We start from the raw sequence: 27,328 nt of genomic DNA, 5'->3' as shown, positions 1-27,328 counted from the left end.
GTAGTGAATTTTTGAGAGAGCGTGTCGTGATATAGTGAGGCAGTGAGAGTGAGATAGTGAGATAGTAATAGATAGAGTGAGGTAGTGATGTAGAGAGAGTGAGGTAGTGAGATAGAGAGAGTGAAGTTGTGAAGTAGTGTGTTAGAGAGATAGTTACTGTGGTAGTGATATTGTGATGCTGTGAGAAAGAGAGAGTTGAGTAGTGAGGTAGAGATTGAGGTAGAGAGAGAGTGAATGAGAGATAGTGTAGTAGTGTGTGAGGTAGTGAGAGAGATAGTGAGTTAGTGAAAGAGAGTGAGGTAGTGAGAGAGAGAGTGAGGTAGTGAGAGAGAGTTCGAAGGGACGGTATAGTGGAGCTGAGGAGAGAGTGAAGGGATGGTGCAGCGAGAGGCTGAGGAGAGTGCATCAGTGAAGGACGGTACCGTAAGAGGCTGAGGAGAGAGTGCAGCAGTGAGTGATGGTGCAGTGGAGGAGTGAGGGCTGCAGCCTGGATGGGGGCGGGGCTGAGCAGAGAGTGCAGCAATGAAGGGACGCTGCCATCAATTTGAATATAACACGATGCAGCTGCGGGACAGTCTCAGCTTGGTGGTGCCTGCTGCAGGATAGGTCACACCACGTGAGTCCAGGCTGAACACGGCTGCCAGAGTTTAATTTGTGCCTTCAGCCTTTCATAACGCTTCCCCCGCTGGTACCCAGAGGAAGAGTTTTAAAAGTTTCACCAGGCCTAGTCAGCGCTGCCCAGCCCTGCAACCTGAGCAGTCAGCGTAATCCTTTCAGCAGTGTCTCAATTGAATTAGGAATTGTTGCCTGTGGTCCATTTGGATCTTCTTAAGGAGCCTTTCAAAGTTATTTAACTGCTCTTTAATAATTCCCTCCTAAGATTTGAGGGTCAGGAAGAACTGAGAGATCCTGACCATGCAGACCCACAAAACTGAAGCTAATTTCCAATATCATGTATTAGGCATACTTATTAAAAGATCTACCTGCAGAGAAATACCAGCTTTCAAAGAAAAAATAACCTTTTTATAGATTACCAAAGTGGATTGTGTCCTGGCCCAGCAGTGAAAAAGCATTGAGTCACACAGAATAATATTAACTACTGTTGACTCAAAGTAAGTTGTGTCGTTACAGCTATTTGATCTTTATTCTGTAGTTGACACAGTTCACATCACCCTATGCTTTTACTTACTCTTAACAACATGGGAGTTCTAAGAGCTGTCCTGAACCAAACTGACTTTCCTCTCTAGTGGCATACCACAAAATGATGGGGCTCCCGGCAGAACGTGACGAGTGGCTCCAGAGACTCCCACGTCACCACTCTTCGTATGCTTTTAATTGAATGGGAGTCCCCTGAAAGGGGGGGGGGCTGCACCGCTGGGACTACAGAGGCCTTTATTACACCGCCGTTCTTCACTGATCGATAATTGATCTTTTTACTGCCACCCTTTTCCTTGGCACTGTTCTGACCTGTTCCCCCTAATGATTGCGGGTTAGCGCGGCTGATCCCCTAAGTCCCTAATGATAACTGTGACATTCTCAGAGAAAGGGGGAATGCTCTCGTGAGTGCCCTCCGACCAGGTACATAATATACCTGAGAAAAGATGAGACCACCCCACACTCTATGAAGCTTCTGAAGGCGCTTCGGCACACTTTCACCTTCATACTATGCATTGTTTTAATACACACTACAGAAGGGATTCTAAAAGAGTCCTGGGCAAAACCACTAATGCATTTTGGAGATGTGCTCTCATAAACCCCACAAGTGTCCTCCAGCAAGTTACTGCCCGCACCTTCAAGGGTTCGAAGTGAAGTGGTACACTCGTCCCTTCCTGGGTGTGCCCAGAGCTGCTGTAACTCACTCTAGTTCGGCGTGATCACTACATGTCTTGAGACTCGCTCGTTAAGTCTTGTGCAGCTAATGTACTCTTTGCTGCAAAAACATTACAAAACCTTGTGCCAGCCGTAAGAGCCCAATGAATAATCCCCACAACCCTCGGCTACTCTCGCCCTCTTCTTACGCCACCTGCACTAGTACCGACTAAAGGGGTGCTTTCACAGCCCCCGCTCGCGCCCCCTGACGAGGTGTTCTTACACTACTCCACCCCTATAGAAGTACCGACTGGAGAGTTACACACACACATATGCTCCCATTAATGCCCTCCGAAGAGATGGGATAGTGTCCACACAGAGACACACTCCCGCCGATGCGATGCCCACGGCTAAAAATGTGCTACACGTTTCAAAGCCAAACTGTAGCTTGCTGAAGTGGCTGCTTAAGATAACATTCGCACTCAATGGCCACAACACGCCAAACCTTGCGCATATATAAAATGCGGGCCAAATGCTGTCAATGGCAATTCCCAGGAACTCGAACCCTGCGAGCTCCCAACGATCAATAAAAACGGGCGACACAACCGCACTCAGTTGTAAAATGCGCACTTCCCCAGCCAAAATTCACTCTGCCCCACACTTAGCTGAAATCGATGTGAGCCTTTGACGGTGCTCGAATGCTCGTGACTCGCCGGTCGTAACCATGTTCCAGAGCCGATCCCCGCGTAGAAGCGCATCGCTGGTGGAAACCATCCCCTACGCCTAGAATGGAACCTGCAGTCACCGGTAGAAATATGGGACAAAAGGATGCGTGGGCGTCCAATACGCTGCTGGAACGACTGCCGATTCGGTTTTCTCTCGCAAATGGAAAAACCTGCAAAGAAGAAAAAACTAAGTATACTTAAGGGCCTCCAACGGAGGCCTCCTTACTCGGCGCTGGCTGGGCAACAATGGTGGCCACAAAGCTTACGGCATTTTTCGGATTTGGGGGCGTGTTTTGCTGTGCTGAGTGACGGACGACGTCACTGTCTAAAGAACAGCAAAAATTACGCCCCCAAATCCGAAAAGGACGGGGCTACATCAGAGTGACGGATCTCTCCTCCAATGGCTGGCCTCCGTTTAGGAAGCCAGCCAATGGAGAAGAGACGGGGCAAGGAGGCGGGATCTACTGAGCTACTGAGAGACATTAATTCCCCGGACCGGAAGCTGCTTCGCAGCTTAACGGTCCCTCGACCTAAAAAGGGCACTGGTTGGTTGCCACTTTCAATAATTTCCTTTTCGCATATTATTTCCTTGCATTTGTCTTATTCCACATGGCTTATCTCTACATCCATTGTGTCTTAAAATTGTTTCTTAAAATCTTTAATAATTCTTATTTGTTGGGGTGATTGTTTTTGTAGATGTGCGACTTCCCAGTTGCGATGTCCCTTCACATCATTTCAGGTACCCGTATATAGACGCCTCTTCTTAGCCCCACAGTGTTCCGTTAAAACAGGGATTGCAAAGGAGACTGTTGTCCACTCACTTCTCCACTCTTCTTATGTCCAACAAGAGCTTTATGGGCCAGGTGTGGTATCCTGATTCTCTTTCCTTTTCGTTTTCACAAACTTTTCACTCACGAGAGTCAGTAACAGAGCCTTCCTCACACCGGCGTAGTCCTCCTCGCAAAATAAACTGCTCAGAGCATGGCAGCCAGCGGAGGGAAAAGTGCAGGGATGCAACATATTATTGTAAATATGCTGCATCCCTGTGCTTTGAAAGGGCCGCACTGTGGCACAGCCAAAGGGCTTGCGATGCCGTGCTGCAGGACTTTCTTGTAAATGAGGCCCTTAATCTTCATCATAACCAACTCAGGCCTACACTATTGAGCATAAACCTTTTACAGGGTAATCAACTATACAACAATAACATTACATATATGTATAAAAATACAACTGACAAAATAATATACACCCCTTTCTAAAAAGTCGTCGCAAGGATTCACTCAGCACAAATCTGCCTCACCATTGCCACAGGTGATAACCAACACCAAAGGCATATTCCACTCTAGTAATCTCTGAGATTCCATGGAACAAAATACTCATCTACAGTATTTAGCTCAGTGTAATAACAACCGACCCTTAATGGCTATTTGGCTTTTACTTATGCTTCTGCAAAAATAGACAGCTGAGGTCTGCCTCTTTTAGGAAGGTGTAGGTACTGATATTTCAAAAAGCCAGGCGGGGGGTGTTTCCTTTCAGGTCAATGCTGGCAAGCTATAGAACACCCTACCCACCCCCATTGCAAATCTTTCCTCCCATGCTGCTATTCGTGAGCATTTGAAAACCTATCTCTTCTCCCTTCTATGATGGATAGGTCTAGTCGCCTCTATTGTAGCTGCTCTTTGCTCTTCTAGTGCTTTAACACCCTTGGGTATAATGCGCTCCACAAATATTCAAATACAAATACAACTTTTCACTGTAAATAAGCTGGGTTCACTGTCTTTGTCAAAACCTATTATAATAAACAGATCAGTCCTATCGCATCTGAATACAACTTTCCCCAATGAACCAATCAGGCCTAACCTTTTTCGTTGGCTTGTCACCATCATCAGCTGAGGTCTGCTATATTTAGCTTTCTCACAAAATTATGAATAAGAATAAAATTTCAGTTGGCAAAACAATATACTGCTGCTTTTACTTGGATCTAACAAGGAAAGTGCTCATTGCAAATCTTCCAGCCCAGGGTTTAATAATTGGAGTGGGTAACCAATACCAAAACCCATGCTTCCTAAGGTAATCATTATGATTCCATGTAACAATATACATCTTAAACGCAAGGTAATAACAATCCACCCTTAAGCATTTACTAGGTTTAATAAATACATTTCACAATAAGTAAAGAAGACCTACTGCCTTTGCCATAACTTTTCATATGAAACAGGCCAGACTGAAGTCATCTTTGCCAAAGAACCAACCACGACAGAAAGGGTTGAAAAGACTCCGACCGCGGTCGGAAAGCTTCTGACTTTCAGACCGACATTGTAATCGGCCCTTAAGGATCAAATCCATCCAAGATCTGGGAATACAAACTGGATGTCTCATTTTACTTCTCCTTTCTATCCAATAACTGAGAATATTTAGAAACTATATATAGAGCAACAGGTTAAATTGCATGGATGTTATATAAAATGTTTAGATTTAGGTCTGCAAACATCTTATTTATCTATCATCGTATTGTCATTTTATCCATATTTATTGTTTGGGCGGTGAAGAAATAAATTTGCAAGTAGCATATATTATCATTCTGTGTTATGATTCACAGTTTAATATCTGTATGCTTTTAATGTACCAAGAAACCGTACGCTAGTATATAATACACTCACCTGAAGACATAAACATGCTAATCTACACCCATACACATACTCCTTCGCATGAGTTTAGATTTACAGGCTTTCGGAATTTACCACGAGTACTACTGGGAATGTCATGGGAACGTTTCCAGAGTTGCTATTTCCCAAAGTGGAGTTTTATGCAGAGTGCTGAGTACAACTCTGCTTTGGGAAGTACTATGTAGAAGAGTGTAATTGTGTATTGGTGAAAGATGCTAATGCACATTTTTTTCTTTTTCCCAAGAGAAAACATTACTTGTAGTGCAGAGACACCTTCCTCTATGCCCCCATGAAGCCTGAAGTGCTCCTTTTCTCTTCTGACCCTCAATGGGAATTTACTCCGTATCTTTAATGAAGTAAATCTCCAACCATTTCTAGGTTGGAACATGTAGGAGAGAAGTTTGTGAGGGCTCACAAACACACAAATGTCTGGGTGTTCACAAATCTAAACATGCCCAGGAAAGACTACTCACTACCCCATGCAGTCATGGTGAAAATTAAGTAGTAGTAAAATAGTTACCCCTACTATGTGTCCTTTTATGAGTTAAATGGCTTTGTGACTTGGTCCCTAGCTGTTCTTATGACGCTAAAATAATTCACTCTTATGTGAATTGTTCCCAATGTTCTCATCTATACTAAAGTGGGATATTTGTAGGAATATATGTCATTCATGCTGCTTTCCGTTTGGGTGGAATATTAAGAATTTTTTCTAAAAATGTTCTCTTAAGTTTTATTATTTTACTTTGCAGAATTTGTACCAGAACAGGTTCTTGGGCCTGGCTGCCATGGCATCCCCTTCCAGAAATTCCCAGAACCGGCGCCGATGTAAAGAGCCCCTCAGGTACAGCTACAACCCTGAGCAGTTCCGAAATGTGGACATCAGGAACTCGCATCAAGCCACCATCCCACGTTCCACCAGTGACACAGACCTGGTGACGTCAGACAGTCGGTCGACCCTCATGGTCAGCAGCTCTTACTATGCGATAGGACACTCTCAGGACCTGGTGATCTGCTGGGATATAAAAGAAGAGGTAGACGCCGGTGATTGGATTGGAATGTATCTCATTGGTAAGTTCTCATTCACCTGCAATTACGTTTTATAGGACTGGGCAAGCATGTGCAAATGTAAAATATATTTTATCTTTTTAATTGTAGTGTTAATAAATGAGATTAAAGTAATATATTATAACGTATTTTGATTAGGAGGGGGTTACAAGATTAGATTCTACCCAGCAAGGTCTCTCGCAAAAAGGTTTCCAATTCTTAAAAAACTGATTCTGAAATTCACGATACATGCCACACATTATAAAGATTATTTACGAGTTTTAAGAGAGCTTGAATTACATGATAAAAGACATGCATATTCGGTGTATCTTTTAAGGAAGTTGAGCTTGTTCATTGAATAGTTATGAATTGGTTTTATACCTTTTAACCAAACAATCACAACTTTTCCAAAAATTACACAACTTTTTTTATAACTTTAAGAATCCACGGAGGCAAAGGTAGTAGCTAGTATTTACATAACCTTAGACCTTTTTTCCTTGAAAAAGCTTTGTACGGTGTGTGTCATGGATGTAAATTCATAAAAGGCCAGGGTAGTATTGCTGGCATCACGCGCAATTTGACTATCAAGGGCATCACAGCATTGGTACTCGCGCTGCGGCTGCACCCAAACCATCTACCCCCGCCTATTGGTTCAGAGCCTGGCGGTGGGTAAAGGGTAAAAACTACATAACGTAAATGCTCATACAGCACTGTGTTCCCTTCGGAATTCTGCCCTGCCCCCACCACCCGCAAGGGTTTCCAGGTCTTTGCCACAGGTGCAAAATGGCAAGCAGGGGCAGCAAATGAAATGTTAGAATCCTCAAATTGGCATCCATTGATGGCACTGAATAAATATGAATACACTTTGAGTTAATATCCTAACGTTTAAAAAGGTGCTAACGAAGTTATGGTTAGTCTTTATAACTAGACCTCACTTCATAACTGCCAATCCCAGCCTCTCTTCTCTGATGAAGAACCCAGCTTTGAACATTTTTTGCAGCCATGTCAGGCATTATTAACTGGATATTCACAGACAATTCGATTTCAATGACCTTGAAGCCCCTCAAAGGACAAAATATAGGAGAGTGGCCAGTACTGCTATTTTCAGCCAGCCTGGACCATTTTCCCATGTCTGAAGAACACGGGTCATTTTCAAAATGCTATCAAGGGTGGGCTACGGCAAATGCCTCTGTATTTGGCTTCCACTTTTTGTCCATTGAAAGACTTTGGCAAAGCTTGAGGGTTAGGGTCAACTGCAAGCTTACGAAGACAGAGCATATATATCTGAGCCGTGCTGTGTTGCATTTGTTAACTGTTGCCAAGTGAATCCTAGTTAAGGGCCTGATACTCACCCGCAGAACCTGCAAGGGAAAAGGCTCGCTTTATCGTCAGAGACTACTACCCCAGTATATTGCGTCATCAAGTCTGTGTTCAGTCACTGCACGGAAAGGACTTGCTTGGCCAAGCAAGAGGTATTTCTTTAAGTGTCTTTCAGTGAAAGGTTTTGTATGCAACTACCAGAAGTGTAAAGTGTGTTTTTGAGTTTGATGTATGTGGATGGAGGAGGTGGACTATTTAAGTTATATATTCACTGTTTTGTACATACATGTCGCAAACATATGCATTGGCGTTCTGTACCATCTGTATGATTAGTGTTTCTTTTGCATTAAGGGACTGGGCACATTTTGCATGCACAGTTGTGCTACAGACATTAATAGTGTTCTGAGGTGGAAGGCTGAATCCCCAATTGCAATTTAGGACACACATGACTGGTTCTTAACAGCCATTGAAAAGAGATTATGTAGTTACAGTGGGGTTATTCCTGCACATCTTTGAATGGGCAGGATTCTGTGAAGTTAGATGGATATCATTGTTTGGGTCCCTCGCTTGCTTTACCAGACACAGCTTTCAGTTTTTGTCTTTGATCAAGTAATCCTCATGTTATGTGTATCTACAGTGGTATCTTGTTGCCAAGTTAAGTAAATGCCCCAACTATTTCCCCAAAAGAATTGAAGTCCGTAATACATTTGTTTAACAGTAGCAACGTATACATATGCCAGAAAACGACTCGTGGCTTGCTAGAATCGAATAGAATGACTAACGAAACACTGACATTTAAGGTCATTGTTCGATGACTTTTTAGTCTCCCTCTTTGAAGTTTATTTGTGACTGCCAAGTAACATACATGGACCTTGTTTCACCAAAATGTTAGTGCATCTGAAGTGTTATCAGCACCCTTTCTTTTTATCCCTAGTAACATCGTAAGGTTGACCCTTGCCCCACCCTTAGTCTCTCAACAGCCTTCTTTTTCCGGCTCTAATTCAGAGGGAGGACTATTGAGTCTTGTTTACTTGTTGTTTTTGCTGCCATCAGACCAGTGACAGCAAGGGCAGGAACAGAGTTACCACATGGTAGGCACTAGCTGATATTCTAGCTACCCCTCATTTTTTGCTCATATAATACATTGGCTCTTTTAAGAAATGCTCCTCTTTAATTGTTTCCTAATTGCTCTTTAACTGGGAAGCTTTATACAGGAAATCAGTGTTGTGAGCCGAAATAATTATAATAATAATAATTGTCTATAAAGTGCAATGTAAATGTAAATGTAAATGCGTTTGTATTTATATAGCGCACTTCTACCCAGAGGTCTCGTAGCGCTGTATTCATACCGCTGTGGAACCCATCCTGGCTTTCCTGTGAAATGTCCACTCCTGGGCACCCCCAAGGTGAAGCCAGGCATCCAAGCGCTGCTGGGGCCGTTGTGGAGATTAAGTAAGCTATTGCCCAGAGTCACAGAGTGGGACCCATGATTAGACTAGGCACGGAGGCAAGAATTATCAGGTCCGGGGAAATTGAGTCCAAGAGCCGCCGAGGCGGGAATTGAATCCTGGTCCCGGGCCAAACCTCGGCATCAGGGTCTGCCGCTCTAACCATTGAGCCACACTTCTCCACATGTGATGTGGTGAAATGGTTATTTTTAGGTGTGACGTGCTGGTGCCCTTGCCTTTCATGTTAAAGTGATGTAACCCCTGGAGGGAGAGAGGTTAAAGGTCAGCCCCACCCCACCATTGCTTGCTATGTCACTAACATAAAGCAGAAACACACATTCCTCAGGAATTTGTTACTGTGACTAATGTATGAAATATGGCGTTTATCCTCTACACTGTATAAATCCTCATACAGAGGCAAGCATCACAAGGCGCAGGAGTTAGTTTGCAGGACACCTCTAGATCCCCCAACATGAGGAGTGACTGTACTAACTCCACAGCGGCATCTCAGGTCCCTTCTGGAACCGAGTGCTACCCGCTCTGTACATTGAGGAAGAGGCCAACACATCTCACATCTAGTCCCACCTCCAGAAAATGAAATGAAGCAGTGTTAAAACATACTGGGGAACACTCACATTGGAAGTGGTTTTAGAAGAGACTTGCCTGCATTAGATGCTGCTTACATTGTGCGGCAGGGGGTCAGCAGTTGTAGGAGAAGGGTCAAGCAACTTTGCAGCAGCTAATCTTAGCTCGAAAAGCATCTAACAGTCAATGCATCAGGTTCATAATGGCCTGAACACTCAAAGGCACTAGCAGGTAGACAGTAGGGAACATGTGGGAGTCGTATGTCATATTGGCAGTATAAAAAATATCAATTTATTAACATGCATGTACTGTCCAGACCAGATTGGAGGCCATTATTCACTTACACCTTGACTATGTCACTCACACAAAGATGACTAGTAGAACTGTGACTAAACCATGGTGTCTTCCTGGGCATCAGCTGATGGTCCAACCATCTCCCTTCCCTTCTCCAGTACTAGGCAAACTCCTGACCCGGTGAACCCTACATTAGGGATTACAATGTTGGTTGAATGTGTGACAGTGTGACAGATTTATTCCTTCAGTCATATTACCCTTTGTGTTTAGTTAAAAAAAGAGAGATGTCTCGCACCATCGCCGATTTAATGCAGTTTTTAATACAACTATAATTTTGTTCTGTAAAAAACATAAGGGGCATATTTGGAACTAAATGGCGGCGGGTGGTGTAACACCACAACTGGTAACGCCGCGCTCTGAAATACTGAAAATCAGCGATGTGCCATATTTACAATAATACGGCACACCCCTAATCACTAATGGCGATTTGTAACTTCTATATGTGCTGCAGAATGCAGCACATGTAGAAGTTGCAAACTCGTCATTATCTAATGATTGTTAATGTGCAGGAAGGGACCCCCTCCTGCACATGAACAATCACTAATGGCGATTTGCTGCAGCAAACATAGAAACTGCAAAAACAAGGAGATAATAATTTCTGGCTGTTGTGCCAGTTTAAGACCAGGTTTAAACTGGTCTTATTTTTGGTGCTGCCCCATATTTACGCCAGCCTTGTAAATAGAGGGCAGCGTTAAAAAGCAATCAGTGTTGCGGCAGAACACCCACTGCAACACCCATTACCCGTTCCTTTCACGCTAAGTGCTGCTTGAAAGGGGCGTTATTTATAAGGCAGCATTTAGCACCACCTCAAATATAAGGGAAATGGTTTATCGCCACAAGAACGTAAAAGAAAGTAACGTGTAGTGTAGTTCCTATTATCCCAATAGGCTCTGCGCATTGGAATAATATCTTCAATAGTATAGACCTAGGGCAGAGGTTAACTAGGTCTTCTACTGACGATATTAGACTTAAAGTTTTTGGTTTTGCCAGCTAGCTCAGAGTTCACTAGAAACTTTCTCGAATAGACAAGGAGGAGTTTAACTTCCCTGGATAGACAAGAAGGGATTTAGTTTCTGACAACCATAGAACATGACAACTTTGCTCTCCCCCAATCAAGAGTGTATCTCTAGAGTCGTGTGAAAACAAAAGACAACTTATTTTACTCAGTCAGTACGTGCATTCTTAGTTTCACCAGTTTGTAGAGAAAAGGAAGAGACGGGCGTGTTCAATAAAAGATGGTATTTATTGATCAGTCTCTTTTCTCGTACAAGAGAAATGAATCGATATTATTGCGATACTTATGGTTAAGTAAAGTGCATACAATAAAAGCAGAAGTATGAAATAATACTGCAGAAGCATTGATATGGTTTCTAAGCCATATGATATTTAAAATCGATAAAATAGATATATACATATATACATTGACTAATCGTACTCAACTGGTGCTTCTAACCACGCCTACCCCAGTGTACCTGACCTAAGCCTAATACGTGAGCGGGAGTAGATAAGTAGCAGTTTAAGTTAAGTTTGTTTTGCCAAGTGATTGACTCAAGAATTCTCTGCAAGGGGTTGTTCAGTTCTGTACCTGAGATCTAGAATGGTTGAGGGCTGGTATCTCTCGTCTCTGGTCTTGATATTCCAGCTGCCTGCGAGGGCTGCTTGGAAGCGCCGGAGCTGGATTTCTCGGCAGGAGAAAACAGCGTCTCGTTCTCAGCGCGTCAGGAAGGCGGGGCAGCGCGTGTGGGCTTCGCTCTCTGCTGGGCTCCTCAGCACGTCTCGCTGCTCCGATCTTGTCACCACCGCGTGTGTTTGCTTAAGGCAATGCCGGTAATATTTATACCTGTAAGGTGTCGAGATTGACGTAAGGATGGACATGGATACGTCAATAAGGATGTCATACGAACGGGCTTGTTCGCACATTCTTTTGCTGAAGTTCTCGGTGAAATCAAAACAATGGCCGCAGGGATTTTCCCAGGTTGTCATAGGTTTGATTTGTTTTGAGAACTCCGTATGCCTTATCAGGGGCTGGAGGAATAGTGCTTGTCTAATTAGATGGCATGCGTTATTACCTAATCAGATAACACGTTTCTGTGCCGTGGTGTGGCTTAATCAGATAACGGTTTGTTGCACCGTGGGTCGGCTGCTAGTTAAGTATTAACCAGAACAGGGTCAGGAATAGGGGAATCGATACAGAACCTATAGGAATACATCACACCCACTCCACGCTGACTATGTCCATATTTACAAGATCTAGGCATAGTAAATATACTAGTAGAGCATGTGTATACCGTACCACCCCAAAATACACCCATATGCATTTGGAAACATGAAATATACGAAAAGATATATATATACATTATATGCACTCAAGCAGTATATTAATGCTAAATAAATCACGCATATTCATACATCATAACTAATAAAATATGAAAATTACACATGAAATGGCTCTTAATACAGAAGAAAACCATTTCATCACAAAATAAAATATTTATGAACATGCCAGAGGGCAGCTAATGTCTCTAAAGTTCCTAAAATAGAAATATAGTTCTCTAAGAATAGTTTCTACTTTAAGCAGAAGATAAGTGTCCCGAAAAATTGTAAAATATTTTTGGGGCCGCTGAAAAATTATGTTCCGCTGTCCGTAAACTGGAGAAAATTGTTCATGATACTTTATTATCAAAGTTGAAGGCCAAATTCAGGGTGTTGGGAACGCCTTGTGCTAGCTTGTTCAAAAGTCATTATTTCTGCTCTGGTGAGAACATCATATCATTTAGACTCTCGAAAAAGCTGTCAACAGCTTCCTGTGAAAGTTCCATTAACTCGGAAAAAGATGTTACCATGCATTCGTGAGCATGATTGCCTTCATTGATGTTTGGATCAGCATAGCTGACAGAAGGTCATACCTGATCGATGCTGCTTTCATCTTGAACCTCACTACCCCTTAATCGTAGTGGTGAAGTCTCCACGAATGCCGTCATCAGGATTGGTAGCCGCTGGGGACAGCACAATGCATGAGCCGTAACCGGACCCAACAAAGTTTCTGCATCCATTGGCGCATCCGATTGTAGCGTCAGACAGGTGTCCAACACGCATTCTTCTCCGCATAGCAAGCACCTTAATACAGGTAAAACACAGCTTTGCCACATAGGTCTAAATGAAAGAAACCAAGTCATGTTCAGGTCTCTAAGCCGGGACAGTCCAAGGATTTTAGATATCTGGTCCCGGTATCCAATGGCTAGGATTGTTTCTTCCCTTGTCGCAGGTGTTTTGTCTGTGACATGGTTTGCCATAGCGAAATAACAGGATCAAAAATAGGATTCCTGCCACTAGTCCCAAATGGAGAGGAAGTCCACCAAAGACGGAATGGACAAAGTCTGGAAAAATACCCAGAATGGCTTTAAATGGTGTTAGAGCCCCTGAAAACACTGTCTTACATACATTTGAGACTCCACTGGTATCAGAAATATTTAAGATTTCGTTCAGGATTTCTGCGAAATGTATGGGGGAATTAGTCGATAACAATGAATGAATCTCTGCCGTTGTCCTTGCAACTTGGAGATCATACGTTTCTTTTGATGACGTGAGCCTGGTCGGCGTCTGAAGGAGCACAGTTTTCATTCTGCTTAAAGTATCAACTCTAATGGAAGAAATTTTTAAATTCGGCCATAACCTTGCCTCCCTGTCTGGCATTGCGCTGGGGAACAATACTCGTTCACAGCACATGACCTTCGCAGTCGTAGTTATGAGATAAGCTATTCCGGGCACCAAGCTACAACATCTGCGGTCTACAATTATAATGTAACTCCCGTTCGATAGTCTCCTAAAGAATGGTTCTATGTGTGTCGCAGGTGTGCCTAGCTGGTGACATGAAAGGTTATTTGAGGACCCTTCACAGGCTCCGTGTAAACTAATACCATTACACAGAAGTGTACCGCTTAGTGACATGGCACAATTATCGCCACTAAGAAACACTTTCCGGCCTTTATTACTGACACATGCATGTGAATAGGGCAAGGTCCATGTTGACTTAATGTACCCTTTACCCAATTTTTTGTACATGCCAGCCTGTATATATTTTTGGCAGTATTGAAACCTGAAAGTAGATATTGGAATATTAATTATTCCATGTATTATCCACTCACTGATAGGTCGTTCTGACATTGTCAATGGTAATCTCTCGAGTTTCTCAATGCTCAGGATTGTATAATCAGCACCCTTCTGTGCCATACTGATTTGTTTATCAGTAAGGTTAAAGATATTGAACAGTGACGTTGTGTTGATTAAACGCCAAGGCACATAGCCTGAACGCAGATTTTGTAACGTCCAGCCAAGTTGTACAATAGAACGCAATTGGGACTGACCGTGTTGTAATAACAGTAAGTCTTGCGATATTATGTCGATTGCTGAAGACACAATGCTGTCCAAAGAGTATATTCTGGAGGACAGAGTCATTAACCCATTGTCCACCACAGAAAGTGATTTTTCCAAATTAATACGGTCAATTTCCCGTATTTTCTCTGATGTTTCAATTTGAGTTATTTTCCAGGCTTCGTTATAAGCTGCATATACAGAGGCTGCTATGAAGTGTTTTTGACGCTGTTTGCGTGGTCCCATAATGAAATCACGCAAGTCAGCACCATCAGTAAGTAAAGTTAGGTGTTGCTTAATTTCAGACAGTGTGGATGTTTGTAGCCATTGAAGGCAGAGTTTGCCCACACTGTACGTGGTAATTATCCCTGGGTGTTGTCTTTGGGAATATCTAGGGTCTGGCCCGGTCAATTTGAACCCCTGGATTTTGTTCAGGAATCTGTCTTGACAGTTATTAGTATCTGTGGGCCAGATCAACCACTTTTTCCAATCTGGATGTGTTCTGTTTTGGCTAAATATATGGTTTACGTCTATCTCCTCATCTGTAGAGCTATTACTGTTTATTGTTGGCTTTGGAATAGACGGTTTGTTTAAATCTTTGATTTTGGCTAGGCCGACAGGTAGTCTGTTGAATAGTGTCATTCAAAAATATCATTTGTTCTGGGATCATGCAGGCTCTAAACAATGATTCTATACCTTGTACTTGCCATTCCTTTGTACCCCAAACACTTTTTACTTCAACATTTTTGTCCCAGTAATCAAAACCCAATGCACTCATTTGTTCAAAAAACGAGTCTGAATATATCAATTTAGTGTTTGTAAGCATGGTCTTTGTACCTGTCTTGTTTGATAATTTGAAATAAAATGTTTCTGCATTACTTGTGTTGAACCCTAAAAAATATGAATATTTGTCATAAAAAGTTCTTGAGCTACCTTTTGGAGGGGTTGCACAGTGTTCCCATTGATTATAATTTAAAACATTTCTAGGTTGTGCAGATTTATGCAGATAATGATTACTATAGTGATTATAGCAGAACATTTTATCATAATTAGACGAACCCTGCAAATAATCATGTTTTGTAAATTTAGCAGACATCACTAGGTCAGACATCATATTATTAATGCTTTCAACGTCCCAATCATCAGCAACTGAGCTTGGTTTTACAAAGTCACTCAATGAGATCTTGATTTGATGTAGATACTTCAGGATTTCAACCGGACCATAGATTTCATAATCAGTATTGTCCCATGCTACCCCACCGGGTATAGGATTGGCTGTGAAGTTGACTGAAAAAAGTTCCCTTTTCTCGATGTGTGAAGACGTGTGTGGTTTGAGGACCAAGTTGATTTTCTGGCTTGCTGTGTCCATTTTAGCATATTTTCCCTCAATGAAGTGTCCCAAACATAGTACCATGATGAGCCAAAGTATGAGGATAAGTGCACCTAAGGCCACCCAGAATTCAATCCATGGAGAAATCAGATAGGTTTCTTTCAGATGTTGAAAAAGTTCCTTAGCTTTATTTTTAAAGGTTTTTGTTGATTTTTGTTCCTTTGATTCACTCAGGTTTTCAGATGAATCACTGAAGTTGATGAAGTAACCGGATGCCGTTCTGTCTATTGTTCCAATTGCTTCAGGATTGATATTTGCTTTATCAACGTGTTTTGTTGCAGCAGCATAGTCATTTATTACTTCATTGTAGATTGGTGTGTCTCTGCTAAATGTTTTTATTTGGGTTTTTAGAGGTTTAAGTTCCATAGCATTGTTGCATAGTCCTTGTTGTTGTTCTTTTGGCATTTCAAATGTGAGTAGCCTCTTAGATTGAACCTCTGTGTTTGTAGCAAACCTTGGTGTTCTGCTACTCATCGGGAGTCCACTTGGCCTACTGTTTGTTATCGGCCACATGATTGTGGTTTTATCAGGTCGATTGATACAACCCTATTCTCCTTTTTACCAGCAAGGGGCGGTAGTACTACTGATCTTGTCCCGTTGATAGACAAGACAGGAACTGCTTTTCTGTAAGAAGGCCCAAATTCCTTCTTTACCGCGATCTTTTCTCTGACTAGATCCCCGACTTTTGGAATCCAGACAGGTCTTGCTGGGACAGGTGGTTTTTCTTCAGTGGTCGTTGGCTGTTGTTTCAACTTTATGTTGCTCAGGTCTTTCCTTGTTTCGTTTAAGTCCTGTAAAATAGCCAAACGATCTTTGATATCAAAGCTTTTTTCTTTAACCACTGAAGTCTGACTGTCAAGATCTAAGACCATCATTCTAGTTCCAAACAATAGTTCGTACGGACTGAATCCCCTCAGAGAATTTCTTGGCAGGTTATTTAGACTACATTGGACACTTATTAGATGTTTGACCCACCCAGCACCCGAACCTAATACCTTCGCTGTTATAGATTGCTTTATGCCCTTGGTTTTTTCTTTACACCATCCCGTATCCCTCAGGAAGGAAGTGAGAAGAGTCCCGCTATGCTATGCTCATCTGGCCTTGCTTCCCCATAAGCTTGAAGGCTAAAGGGAATACATTGGTCAAAACGTAGCATGCTCCTAGCGTATATGCCATTATAGACTCGCAAATCTTTTTATAACAGTCCAGACGTCAGCCGAGCGCTGGGGTACTACATCATGAGTGTAAATGAGTCTTTATGTGTTAATATAACGCTTTTTTGTGATGGGTACTTTTATTCTTGTTGTGTTTCTGGAGCGAAGTGCCATGGTAATAGTCCTCCTCGCTCGCCACTGCGATCTCTATTGCAGTCTGGGCAGTTTTTTACATAAATCTGATGATGCAGGCTCATGCCTGGCCACCAGTACGCTGATTGTAATTCTTCCAGAGAATCTTTTTGTTTAAGGTGTCTGAGACCCTCACCCATATGTGCGTCAGCTATTAACAAGCCTCTCCTGTCCGTGTTTGGACTCACTCTATCCCCCACTCCAGGGATTCGAGCAAAAGGAACGGAGTTTGCATCGATTATGTATGTATAATTGAGTGGATGATTGATCGGTAGTGCTGAGCAGTCGCCTTTTGATGACGTTTTCACCGCCAGCATAGTTTCACCGTCAATGTGTTTTACTGTACGCTTTTTCTTGACTACGGAAGCCGATTTAGTTGCTGCCGTTGTGGCTTTCTCAGCCAATGAATTCCCTGCAACGTGAACGCCATCACGCTGATGACTCACTGAATGTATCACGTGAGTTTTTGGTAGTTCTTTCTGTAAAAGAGCTACTTGTTCCCAAAGCATTTTTTGCTTTATTGTTGCACCTGTGTCATCTTTGTAACCGTTTTGAATCCATTTCTGTAAATCGTTATTGTATGATTTGACGCAGTAATACGAATCGCACACTATAAGTGTCGGGAATTCGCGATCAGCATTATCTAGCGCCATTTTTAACGCTATAATTTCAGTTTGTTGTTCTGAATTATTTTCCACTGAGTGTGTTTTTGTAAGTAGAGGTCTTAATTTACCTCCGCGCCACACTTCCTTTACAATTTCGCATGTTGCCTTGTAAGCCAGCTCTCCCCAAACTGAGGGTTGAGCATGCCCGTCTGTATGTATTACACAGGCGTATTGTCGTAAAGGCAGAATGTCGATTGGCAGAGGGTATATTATTTCATATTCTAGATATTTTAATTCCTTTAATTCTGGATCAAAGTAGTATTTTACTCTGTCCGTTGTAATCGAATTCACCCATTGTATCCATTCTGGATTCAACGCTGTTGTTGGTAAATTACATGGGGTTATTAATGCCTCAAAGGCTGACTCCGCTGTTCTGACTGTGATACGTCTACCGTCAGCGTTGTCTTTTTCTCTTGCTATGGCCGTTTGAACTGCATGAACAATGTTTTCTTTAATACTGAACTTCTTTTCAGCTTCTGTGTACAAGTGTGATTTGTACGCAATTGGTACCTTTTCTCCCTCATTAGAGGTCAGGTATGTGAATCCGCATCTTCCTGGGATGACTCGAATCACAAGATTACGTGTGTTATCACGTGTTTCTAATTTTGTTTTAATTAGCATGTCTGTTTGTAAAGATCTCAACATTTCTGTGTGTTTTTGAGTCCAATTGATTCTTTTAAAATCTGGTTTTATTAGATCATAAAGGGGTTTGACCCTTTCTGCATAATTTGCAATGTATGTTCTTCCGAAATTTAGGAAGCCTAGAATTGATTGTAAGTTTTTTAGTGTCCTAGGAGCTTGGAGTACAGCACATTTCTCTAGGAAATTGTCAGCCAGGCTTTTGCCTTCACTTGATAATTCATATCCTAAAAACAGGACTGTTAGATGGGCAATTCTTGATTTTTTAAAGTTGAATTTGTAACCCTCTGCTGCGAACCCAAGTATTATGGTGTTCACTCTCTTCAAGTGAGTATCCAAGTCATCATCTGTTAGGTAAATGTCGTCGACATATGATAATGCCTCGTCATCGTATGTTTGTAGTAATTCTGTTACTCTCTTTGAGAATAATCCTGGGCTATTCTTGTGCCCCTGGGGGAAACGGCAGAAACTTTTTTGCGAGCCATTTACCGAGAATGCAGTCAAATATCTGCTCTCTTGTGCTATATTTTGACAAAAGAAGCCATTAGAGATGTCTAATGTTGTTTTGTATTTTTTGCGTGCTATGTTATTCATTAGTGCAGCACTATGTGAGTTTTGTACTGCAAAGGTTTTGCAACATGAGTTAAGGTGTCTGTAATCCAAAACTAGACGATATGAGTTATCTGGTTTGGAGACAGGAAACAAAGGATTGTTCATTTGTGAGGTGCAAGTTTCAATCACCCCCTGGTATTCAAGTTGATCTAGGATCTCTTTTACCTGTTTTTTAGCTTCTTGCTTAATTGGGTACTGCCTCTGTGCAGTAGGTTGTGATTTTAACTGGATTTTGTGAGGAGGAGAGTCCTCATCCCATCCTACATGATTTTTATATAAAGCAGGAGCTTGAGCTACTGCCCACTTTCTAGCAAGTGTATATTTTTTATGAGTTGGAATATGATTTGAGGAGGCAGGCATAATTATTTCTTCGCCATGAGGGCACTCTCTGACAAACTCGGGTGGCCAGTCTCGTTCAGCTAGAAGGATGTCATAGCCCTGGGAGAGATTATCCCAAAAGAGACCCCTTATTTTTCTAGTCTTATCCCCCTCTATACGTAATGTTATTTCATATATTTTGTGAGGTTTGCTGACTCTGGTGTCTGCAGTTTCCACTTGAATATATTCATTCGTGTCCACTGTCTCCAGATGATTCATAAGGACTTTGCGAGCTATGCTCACTTCTGCTGCGCTGTCTAGCATTGTCTGAGCCCATTCTCCGTTTTTCAGCTGTGTCCTCAGTATTCTCGGCATCTTTGACTACTTTAATACTGGCTACCTTCTTTTTTGGAAATTTTAACTTTTTATTTGGATGAGCAGGTTCCTTGTCTTTGGACTTGACGTGCTCTTCCCTGTGTTCTGATCGTCCTCTTCTTTCCGATTTCTGCGAGGAAGTCTGAAAAGATTGAGAGGGACGTGTATCATTATCTTGATATCTATCAGGTTTCTTTATATTATCCCTATTTCTAAGGTTGTATTTTTTCCCAGAGGGCTAACTTTGGGGAGACCTGCGTCCTTGGTTCGGAGATCTTTCTCTCCGCCGAGGAGACCTTCCTCTGGACTGGAATCTTTTTTCTTTAGGATTGGATTGTTTGTTTCCATCCCAGCTCTTTTTTTGAGTGTTTAAATTATTTTTAATAAATATCTTTTCAGGACTTTCAATCAGTTGAGGTTTTACCGGTATTCCACCCAGACTATCCCTTCCTAGTTCTTCATAGGATTTCTCTATGATTCTGGCAATTTCAGTTGGTTGGTCCGCTATGTCTGTCTCTTTTAACCTTTGGCGGATCGCCACGTTTGCTGCTTCTCCCTTTATGTTGGCTAATAATATAGCCGAGACCTGCTTGAAGTCTTTCAGTAATTTCATACCAAGAGTTAAAGCGGGTTCTGGACCATATTCATCTTGAATTTGTTTTAGCACATCTGGTATTACTGAAATGGATGGTACACCATGTGTTTTCGTGTATATGGAAGCAAAGACTGTACCCCAAGTGTCACAGTCCTCCACGTGTGGTGCGATTCCCATTGGAAGACAGATAGTCAGAATCCTGTGTTTATCTACAGGGGTGGTGTCTGGAAACACCGCCTCTATTTGAGTGATTTTTTGTGCTAGCCAGAAAGGTATTTGTTCCCGTTTTGCGGGTACTTTACCTAGACAGGACTGTATGTTCTGTGGTGTAATTTTATTTGTGTTACCCTGATGAGGGGTCAGCTGTGGAATTTTACTTGCTGGTTGGATTGTTGAAGTCCGCATTACATATTGGACTAATTGTCTATGTATTTTGATTAGTTGTTTTAGCTGTATTAGAAGATCTGCTGCAGACATTTCTTCAATGTCTGGATGTGGTGTATATCCGGCTAGGACCGGCCACGTTGCTCCTGGTCTACCTAGTGGACCGAGCCTGGTGATGTGATTATTATGTTTTAGGGCGCCATCAAACAAGAGCAGGTGTTCTTGGAATTTGAGTGGTACTTCTACCTCCTCGAAAGGAGTGTAGGTATCCGGTGGTTCCTCTATTTTATAATAGTGGAACTCTTTTGTTACAGCGTTTGCTGCTGGAAAGTTCATCCATGAATAGAATACCTCTGTCTGCCGATATTCGTGTGCCTCAATTACGAATATGACTGTACCACCTCTCGATGTCAGTCCATTTTCTATAAGTTTTAAAGTTATAGATTTTCTTATGTTGACCGGGATGAGTTTTATATCCGGGTCATTTTGTAGCAGAGTATTATTAGCTGCTACGAGTTCAGCTGCTAGTCTAGCTGTCTCCCTTTCATCATCACTGTCTACCATTTTACCGACAGGAAGGTTATTCTGTTTGTTTGCAGATCAGGTTTCTACGGAAACAAAGATTAGATGCACAATATTTTGGAACAGTGTATCCTTCAACGTTGACTAAACCAAGAACCATACATAGGAGTCTCCTCCTGCGAGGTTTGGCGGATATGACCTTTTACCCACTCCAGACGTCTTTGGAGTATTATGGGAAAAAAGGGGTTCTGTGTGAAAAAGCACGACTGAGTTACTCTAATGTCTTGCGTTAGTTTTATCGCCTATCCAAACGTTTGGGCGCCATGTAGTGTAGTTCCTATTATCCCAATAGGCTCTGCGCATTGGAATAATATCTTCAATAGTATAGACCTAGGGCAGAGGTTAACTAGGTCTTCTACTGACGATATTAGACTTAAAGTTTTTGGTTTTGCCAGCTAGCTCAGAGTTCACTAGAAACTTTCTCGAATAGACAAGGAGGAGTTTAACTTCCCTGGATAGACAAGAAGGGATTTAGTTTCTGACAACCATAGAACATGACAACTTTGCTCTCCCCCAATCAAGAGTGTATCTCTAGAGTCGTGTGAAAACAAAAGACAACTTATTTTACTCAGTCAGTACGTGCATTCTTAGTTTCACCAGTTTGTAGAGAAAAGGAAGAGACGGGCGTGTTCAATAAAAGATGGTATTTATTGATCAGTCTCTTTTCTCGTACAAGAGAAATGAATCGATATTATTGCGATACTTATGGTTAAGTAAAGTGCATACAATAAAAGCAGAAGTATGAAATAATACTGCAGAAGCATTGATATGGTTTCTAAGCCATATGATATTTAAAATCGATAAAATAGATATATACATATATACATTGACTAATCGTACTCAACTGGTGCTTCTAACCACGCCTACCCCAGTGTACCTGACCTAAGCCTAATACGTGAGCGGGAGTAGATAAGTAGCAGTTTAAGTTAAGTTTGTTTTGCCAAGTGACTGACTCAAGAATTCTCTGCAAGGGGTTGTTCAGTTCTGTACCTGAGATCTAGAATGGTTGAGGGCTGGTATCTCTCGTCTCTGGTCTTGATATTCCAGCTGCCTGCGAGGGCTGCTTGGAAGCGCCGGAGCTGGATTTCTCGGCAGGAGAAAACAGCGTCTCGTTCTCAGCACGTCAGGAAGGCGGGGCAGCGCGTGTGGGCTTCACTCTCTGCTGGGCTCCTCAGCACGTCTCGCTGCTCCGATCTCGTCACCACCGCGTGTGTTTGCTTAAGGCAATGTCGGTAATATTTATACCTGTAAGGTGTCGAGTTTAACGTAAGGATGGACATGGATACGTCAATAAGGATGTCATACGAACGGGCTTGTTCGCACATTCTTTTGCTGAAGTTCTCTGTGAAATCAAAACAATGGCCGCAGGGATTTTCCCAGGTTGTCATAGGTTTGATTTGTTTTGAGAACTCCGTATGCCTTATCAGGGGCTGGAGGAATAGTGCTTGTCTAATTAGATGGCATGCGTTATTACCTAATCAGATAACACGTTTCTGTGCCGTGGTGTGGCTTAATCAGATAACGGTTTGTTGCACCGTGGGTCGGCTGCTAGTTAAGTATTAACCAGAACAGGGTCAGGAATAGGGGAATCGATACAGAACCTATAGGAATACATCACAAACGTTCTGGTGGCGATAAGCCCTTTTAAATATGCCCCTAAATGTGTAGCACTTCTACTGTTTGCTCACGTAAAGACATTTGGTAGCATTTAGAGAGAAGAGTTTAAAAGTAACAAATCGGGTTAGAGAGAGTTCACTGGTATCAACATGGCCTGATCTCGCTGCAGAACACAAGCCCAAAAATAGGCCTCGACCCTTCAGAATAAATTAAGTGTATTCTCAGCAGCTCGCCTTGCCTTTTCTCACCAGCATGATTATGCACTAGCATGTCTCTGCAAAGGCAGTCTGCCTACGGCTACCTGACTCCTGGCCATTAGTCTGCAGCAGTCAGACACCACATTACAATCGTCTAGTTTGATGTATGGAAGTCATATCTAATCAGGGGAACAACAAACATTGATAAGATGGGATAAAGAGACCCACATAACAGGATAGGAGCGGAAGATGGCATATAAAAAACATTGACACAGCATTTTTTTGTCTATGCTTTTTTTGGTAGTGCTTGCCTGATAATGTTCAGGCTCCATATGGCACAAGACACTCTTCAAGTTGAAATGCCACACGCCTCAGCATCACCTCTCCTCACACTTATTCTCTTCGACTTTTCACTTCCCACCTCACCGCTTTCTTCATCAGGGCTATCCACTGAACCCTGAGATGTCCCCCACATACCCTAACTTTCATGCCATGTGCAGGCTTGTGGGCTCCACCTGTAAACTGAAATCACTGATTCTACACTGATTAATAGAGGCTGATGTGATTGTTCCTTGCTTCACATCTGTTGGACCTTCATTGGTTAAGCCATTGGTTCCTCGCTACTTGAATCATTCTGCCTGACTCATGCTCCCTGACTCATGCTGGCTGTCTTGTACTTGACTCCTGCCAGACTCAATCATGAATCCTGTCTTCCGCATTTCCTGTTCGATTTGCCCTTGGACCCCTTTGATATGTTCGTATTTCTGGTTTCCATTTTGCTGCTAAATCAGCAGTGACTGTAACTACTCTGTATATCTGCTTTTAGCCTTAGTGTGTATCCTGTCTGGGTTTGTTTCTCAGGCATAGCCTCAAAGGTACTGCAAGAATTAGATTTAGGGCACTTACAGCATTAGTTTTGTTCCTGGGAATTGAATGGTTCGCTTTTAGGGATTAATTCTGTTCTATGCTGTTATGTTTTTATTTTTACTGTTTGTAATTTTCCTGTCTATTTTTAAGGACTGTTGCATTTCAGGTACAAAGGGATATAAAAAGAAGTCTGTTTTTTAGAGAGTTTATGCTCCCTCAGAGAATTTTAAATTTCTCATTGCAGCTTTGAGTATTCAAGAATACTAAGCAGGTTATAAGAGTAGGGGCTGCATTAAGAAATGGAAGAAGATCTGGGGGCCATGGCGGAAATATAGAGGGTCGAGGAGGGAGTATGTATTTGGATGTCCCACTTGTGCACTAATGTGCTCGTCTTTGTTCACCACAACGCTATTTTCGAATCTGCTTTTTGGCCATGGTCTATTGTTTTATGGTACTATGAGCTTTGTTAATAAAAAAAGAATTAGAAAAAAAAAGAATACTAGGTAGTTGATTTGATTACTGATTATATTGCAGCATCCCGGGACAAGGTGTTGTTGGGTTGTTCGTACATTCTTCTGGCATGAGCTGTTCTACGCGCACCAGAAGAACGTATAGAAGGTGGTCGTCTTCCAAGTTGTTGTGGAGATGGATGGGTGAAGGTGCGTTTGTGTTGCCGAAGGAGAAAATAGAAGTTGTTGGTAGGTTGCGAGTTGAGACACAGAACAAATATGATCAAACACACTCAACACTGGGTTCTAGGGAGTTAAGCGTGAATGTTGTTGATATGGTGAGAGTGAAGCGTTCCAGGATTTTACCCAAGGGAGAATCTAGGTTCTCCCATCTTAAGAAAGTGGTGAAGGTTAACAAAGGTGCTGTGTAATTGGATGATGAAACTGGTGGAACAAGGGGAAAATATCTGTGTCTAGATCAACCAAAATGACAGACTCATAGATCGAGCCCGGGTCGAAGGTCATAGGGAAACAACTGCCACGAGTTGGTCTATGTCTTCTGGGTCTACCCGACTGCCGTCAAGGTTCCAGGATTACATTTTACAATACTGACTTCTTACCTGTAGTCATTTTATTTTCCATGCTTCCATGTCATGACACTTTGTTTAATGTTAAGTTTTTGCTTGTCACATGTAATCAGATAATTTATGGAGTCATTTTATTTTCCATGCTTCCATGTCATGAGACTGTGTTCAATTTTAAGTTTTGTTTATCATATGTGATCAGCTCATTTTCAGATTAATAATTATTGTCATATAATAATTTTCAATGTGAAGGGGAAAAATGTGTTGGGTTGTTCCATACATTCTTCTGGCGTGAGCTGTTCCACTCACGCCAGGAGAATGTATAGAAGGTGGTGGTGGAGGGATTCTAAAAAGTGAGGGCGGCAGTTGGTTTTCTATCGTGGAGGAAGAAGATGTATGTGTCCTGCCGACCTGAATAAATCTTACCTCAAGAACAGACAACTGCTTCTTTACAGGTGTCTGTTGACTTGGCACATTTGTTTCTACCCCCTTGTGCAGCTTATTGTCCTGCGGGCGAAGAGTAAGACATGGAATGTCTTATTCCTGAGAACTGTTGTCCTTGAACATGTCTATATTCAACCTTGACAGACAATTTTCAACAGATCTCGAATGGCGTTTCCTTATTTATATATTGTTTGTATACTGCATTGTTACCATGCTAGTGTCATAACATTTTTTAGTGTTCAATGTTCACTCACCAACCCCTTTTCTTTTATCTTTACTCTTATTTCGTAGACCTTAGTCATAGCAAAAATACAATCACAGTCAATACAGTAAAGTTAAAAAATAATAATATTAACACTAGATTAATAAAACAAATAAAGGGTCACAAATCACATAAATATACTACTCAGTACAGTATTTTTAAATTGGTTGCATAACAAAATATTGAGGGCAAAGAAAATTGTGACACAGTAATATTGTGGGAAAAATATTGACACAAATATTGAGTTCATACTTTGTATGTAAACTTCACAAATATAAAACAAAATATTGTTGGCCAGAATATCATCAGAAAGAAGGAAGAGAGCTAGATAGCATTACATGTAACTTCAAATAATAATATTACAAACAAATGTAAAACATTTGAATTATTAATGTAAAAATAAATACATTTATTTTAAAAATTCACATAAAAAATGAAAAACGAAATTAAACAAAATGTTTTATCATAATATTACTACCTTATAATAATGCCAAAGCTAATATATATCAAAGTAATACAAAAAAATATTTTATACAACGATGTTAAAGAAAACAATATTATATACACTATTTAACATTCCTGCAGTTGAGAGCATGGTTATTTATGGCTTTTTGTGCTTATGTATTAGTCCCTGTATGTCTGTTGGTCTCTGTTAGGGAGAGTCTATTTTTTGGACTTTGTGAAAATGGATGTTTTTAGGTGTTTTGGACAATGTTCATTTGTGCATGCTCTGCTTGTGGGTGACAACGTATGGTGTGTGCCTCTGTGCGCATGCACTATGTAATAGTGATCCTACTTGATTTGCTAGCGCTTGTTAGTCTATATTGACTCAGTGTACATTTCACATACAGCGGCAAACATCTTCCTAAAAGCCTGAATCATCATGTAATCACCCAAAGTGAGAGATGACGACAATAAATGCTGCATCATACATTTCAACTACCAGTAATGAGCATCACACCATCCTGCCTGTTCTTCCGGAGTAGCATCCGTCACAACCTTTTAAGTGTGATAGTCGCAGGGCTTTAAGTGGGATGAAAAAACTAGGGGGGTCTCTCAAAAGGGGCATGGCAAATGTAATAAAGGTTGTGGCTCAAAAACATGTAAGCTAAAAATCTGTGCTTAGCATAGTGTGCCACCAGACTAGTATTTTGCTGTTTTTGTCATTGTATCCAGATATATGATACAACAAGAGATATCATAACTACAACACGTCAGGACTATTGGCTTTGTCAATGGTTGCTAGATGCATCAGATAATTAAGCATCTAATGCATCAGATAATTAAGCATCTACTATGACTTGTAAATAATATGGATAAAGCTTCCACTTAAAGCCCTGGTGACACAACAACAATGTTGCTGATCCTGAGTTTCAAAAAGAGAAGGGAAATCCAGAGAGAAAATGACTCTCTTTAAAGCTCTCGTACAATGTTCACAATGGCATGACGTCATGCCGTAACTTCTCCACTAGTGAGAAGAGCAGTGTGAGCAGCGCACATCGATGTGTCTGCTGTCACTGCAGTCCGGTAAAAAACAGACCTTTTGTGACAGGGCACAAAACAGAGCCAGATAGAGACCCGTTTCGAGGCCCCCTTAAAAAAAACTTCTGGTGCTCAGATCCAGTGAGACCCGGCCCACTTAAAGCCCTGGATAGTTGATATATATATATATGTGTGTGT

The 27,328-nt window shown here is 41.7% G+C and overlaps 1 protein-coding gene across 1 annotated transcript in view; it reads left to right on the top strand.

Moving 5' to 3' along the window:
- Positions 1-5,946: 5,946 nt before the first annotated feature.
- HECW1 (HECT, C2 and WW domain containing E3 ubiquitin protein ligase 1) overlaps positions 5,947-27,328 on the top strand; it is a 624,284-nt gene continuing 602,902 nt past the window's right edge. The window contains exon 1 of the mRNA XM_078688193.1: positions 5,947-6,268. Within this exon, the coding sequence (XP_078544319.1) occupies positions 5,986-6,268 (283 nt within the window). The 5' untranslated portion in view covers positions 5,947-5,985. The remainder of the gene's footprint in view (positions 6,269-27,328) is intronic.

This window comes from Lissotriton helveticus, chromosome 4_1 (genome assembly GCF_964261635.1).
Source record: "Lissotriton helveticus chromosome 4_1, aLisHel1.1, whole genome shotgun sequence".
Classification (NCBI taxonomy): Eukaryota; Metazoa; Chordata; class Amphibia; order Caudata; family Salamandridae; genus Lissotriton; species Lissotriton helveticus.
This window is presented reverse-complemented; position numbering and strand designations above follow the sequence as displayed.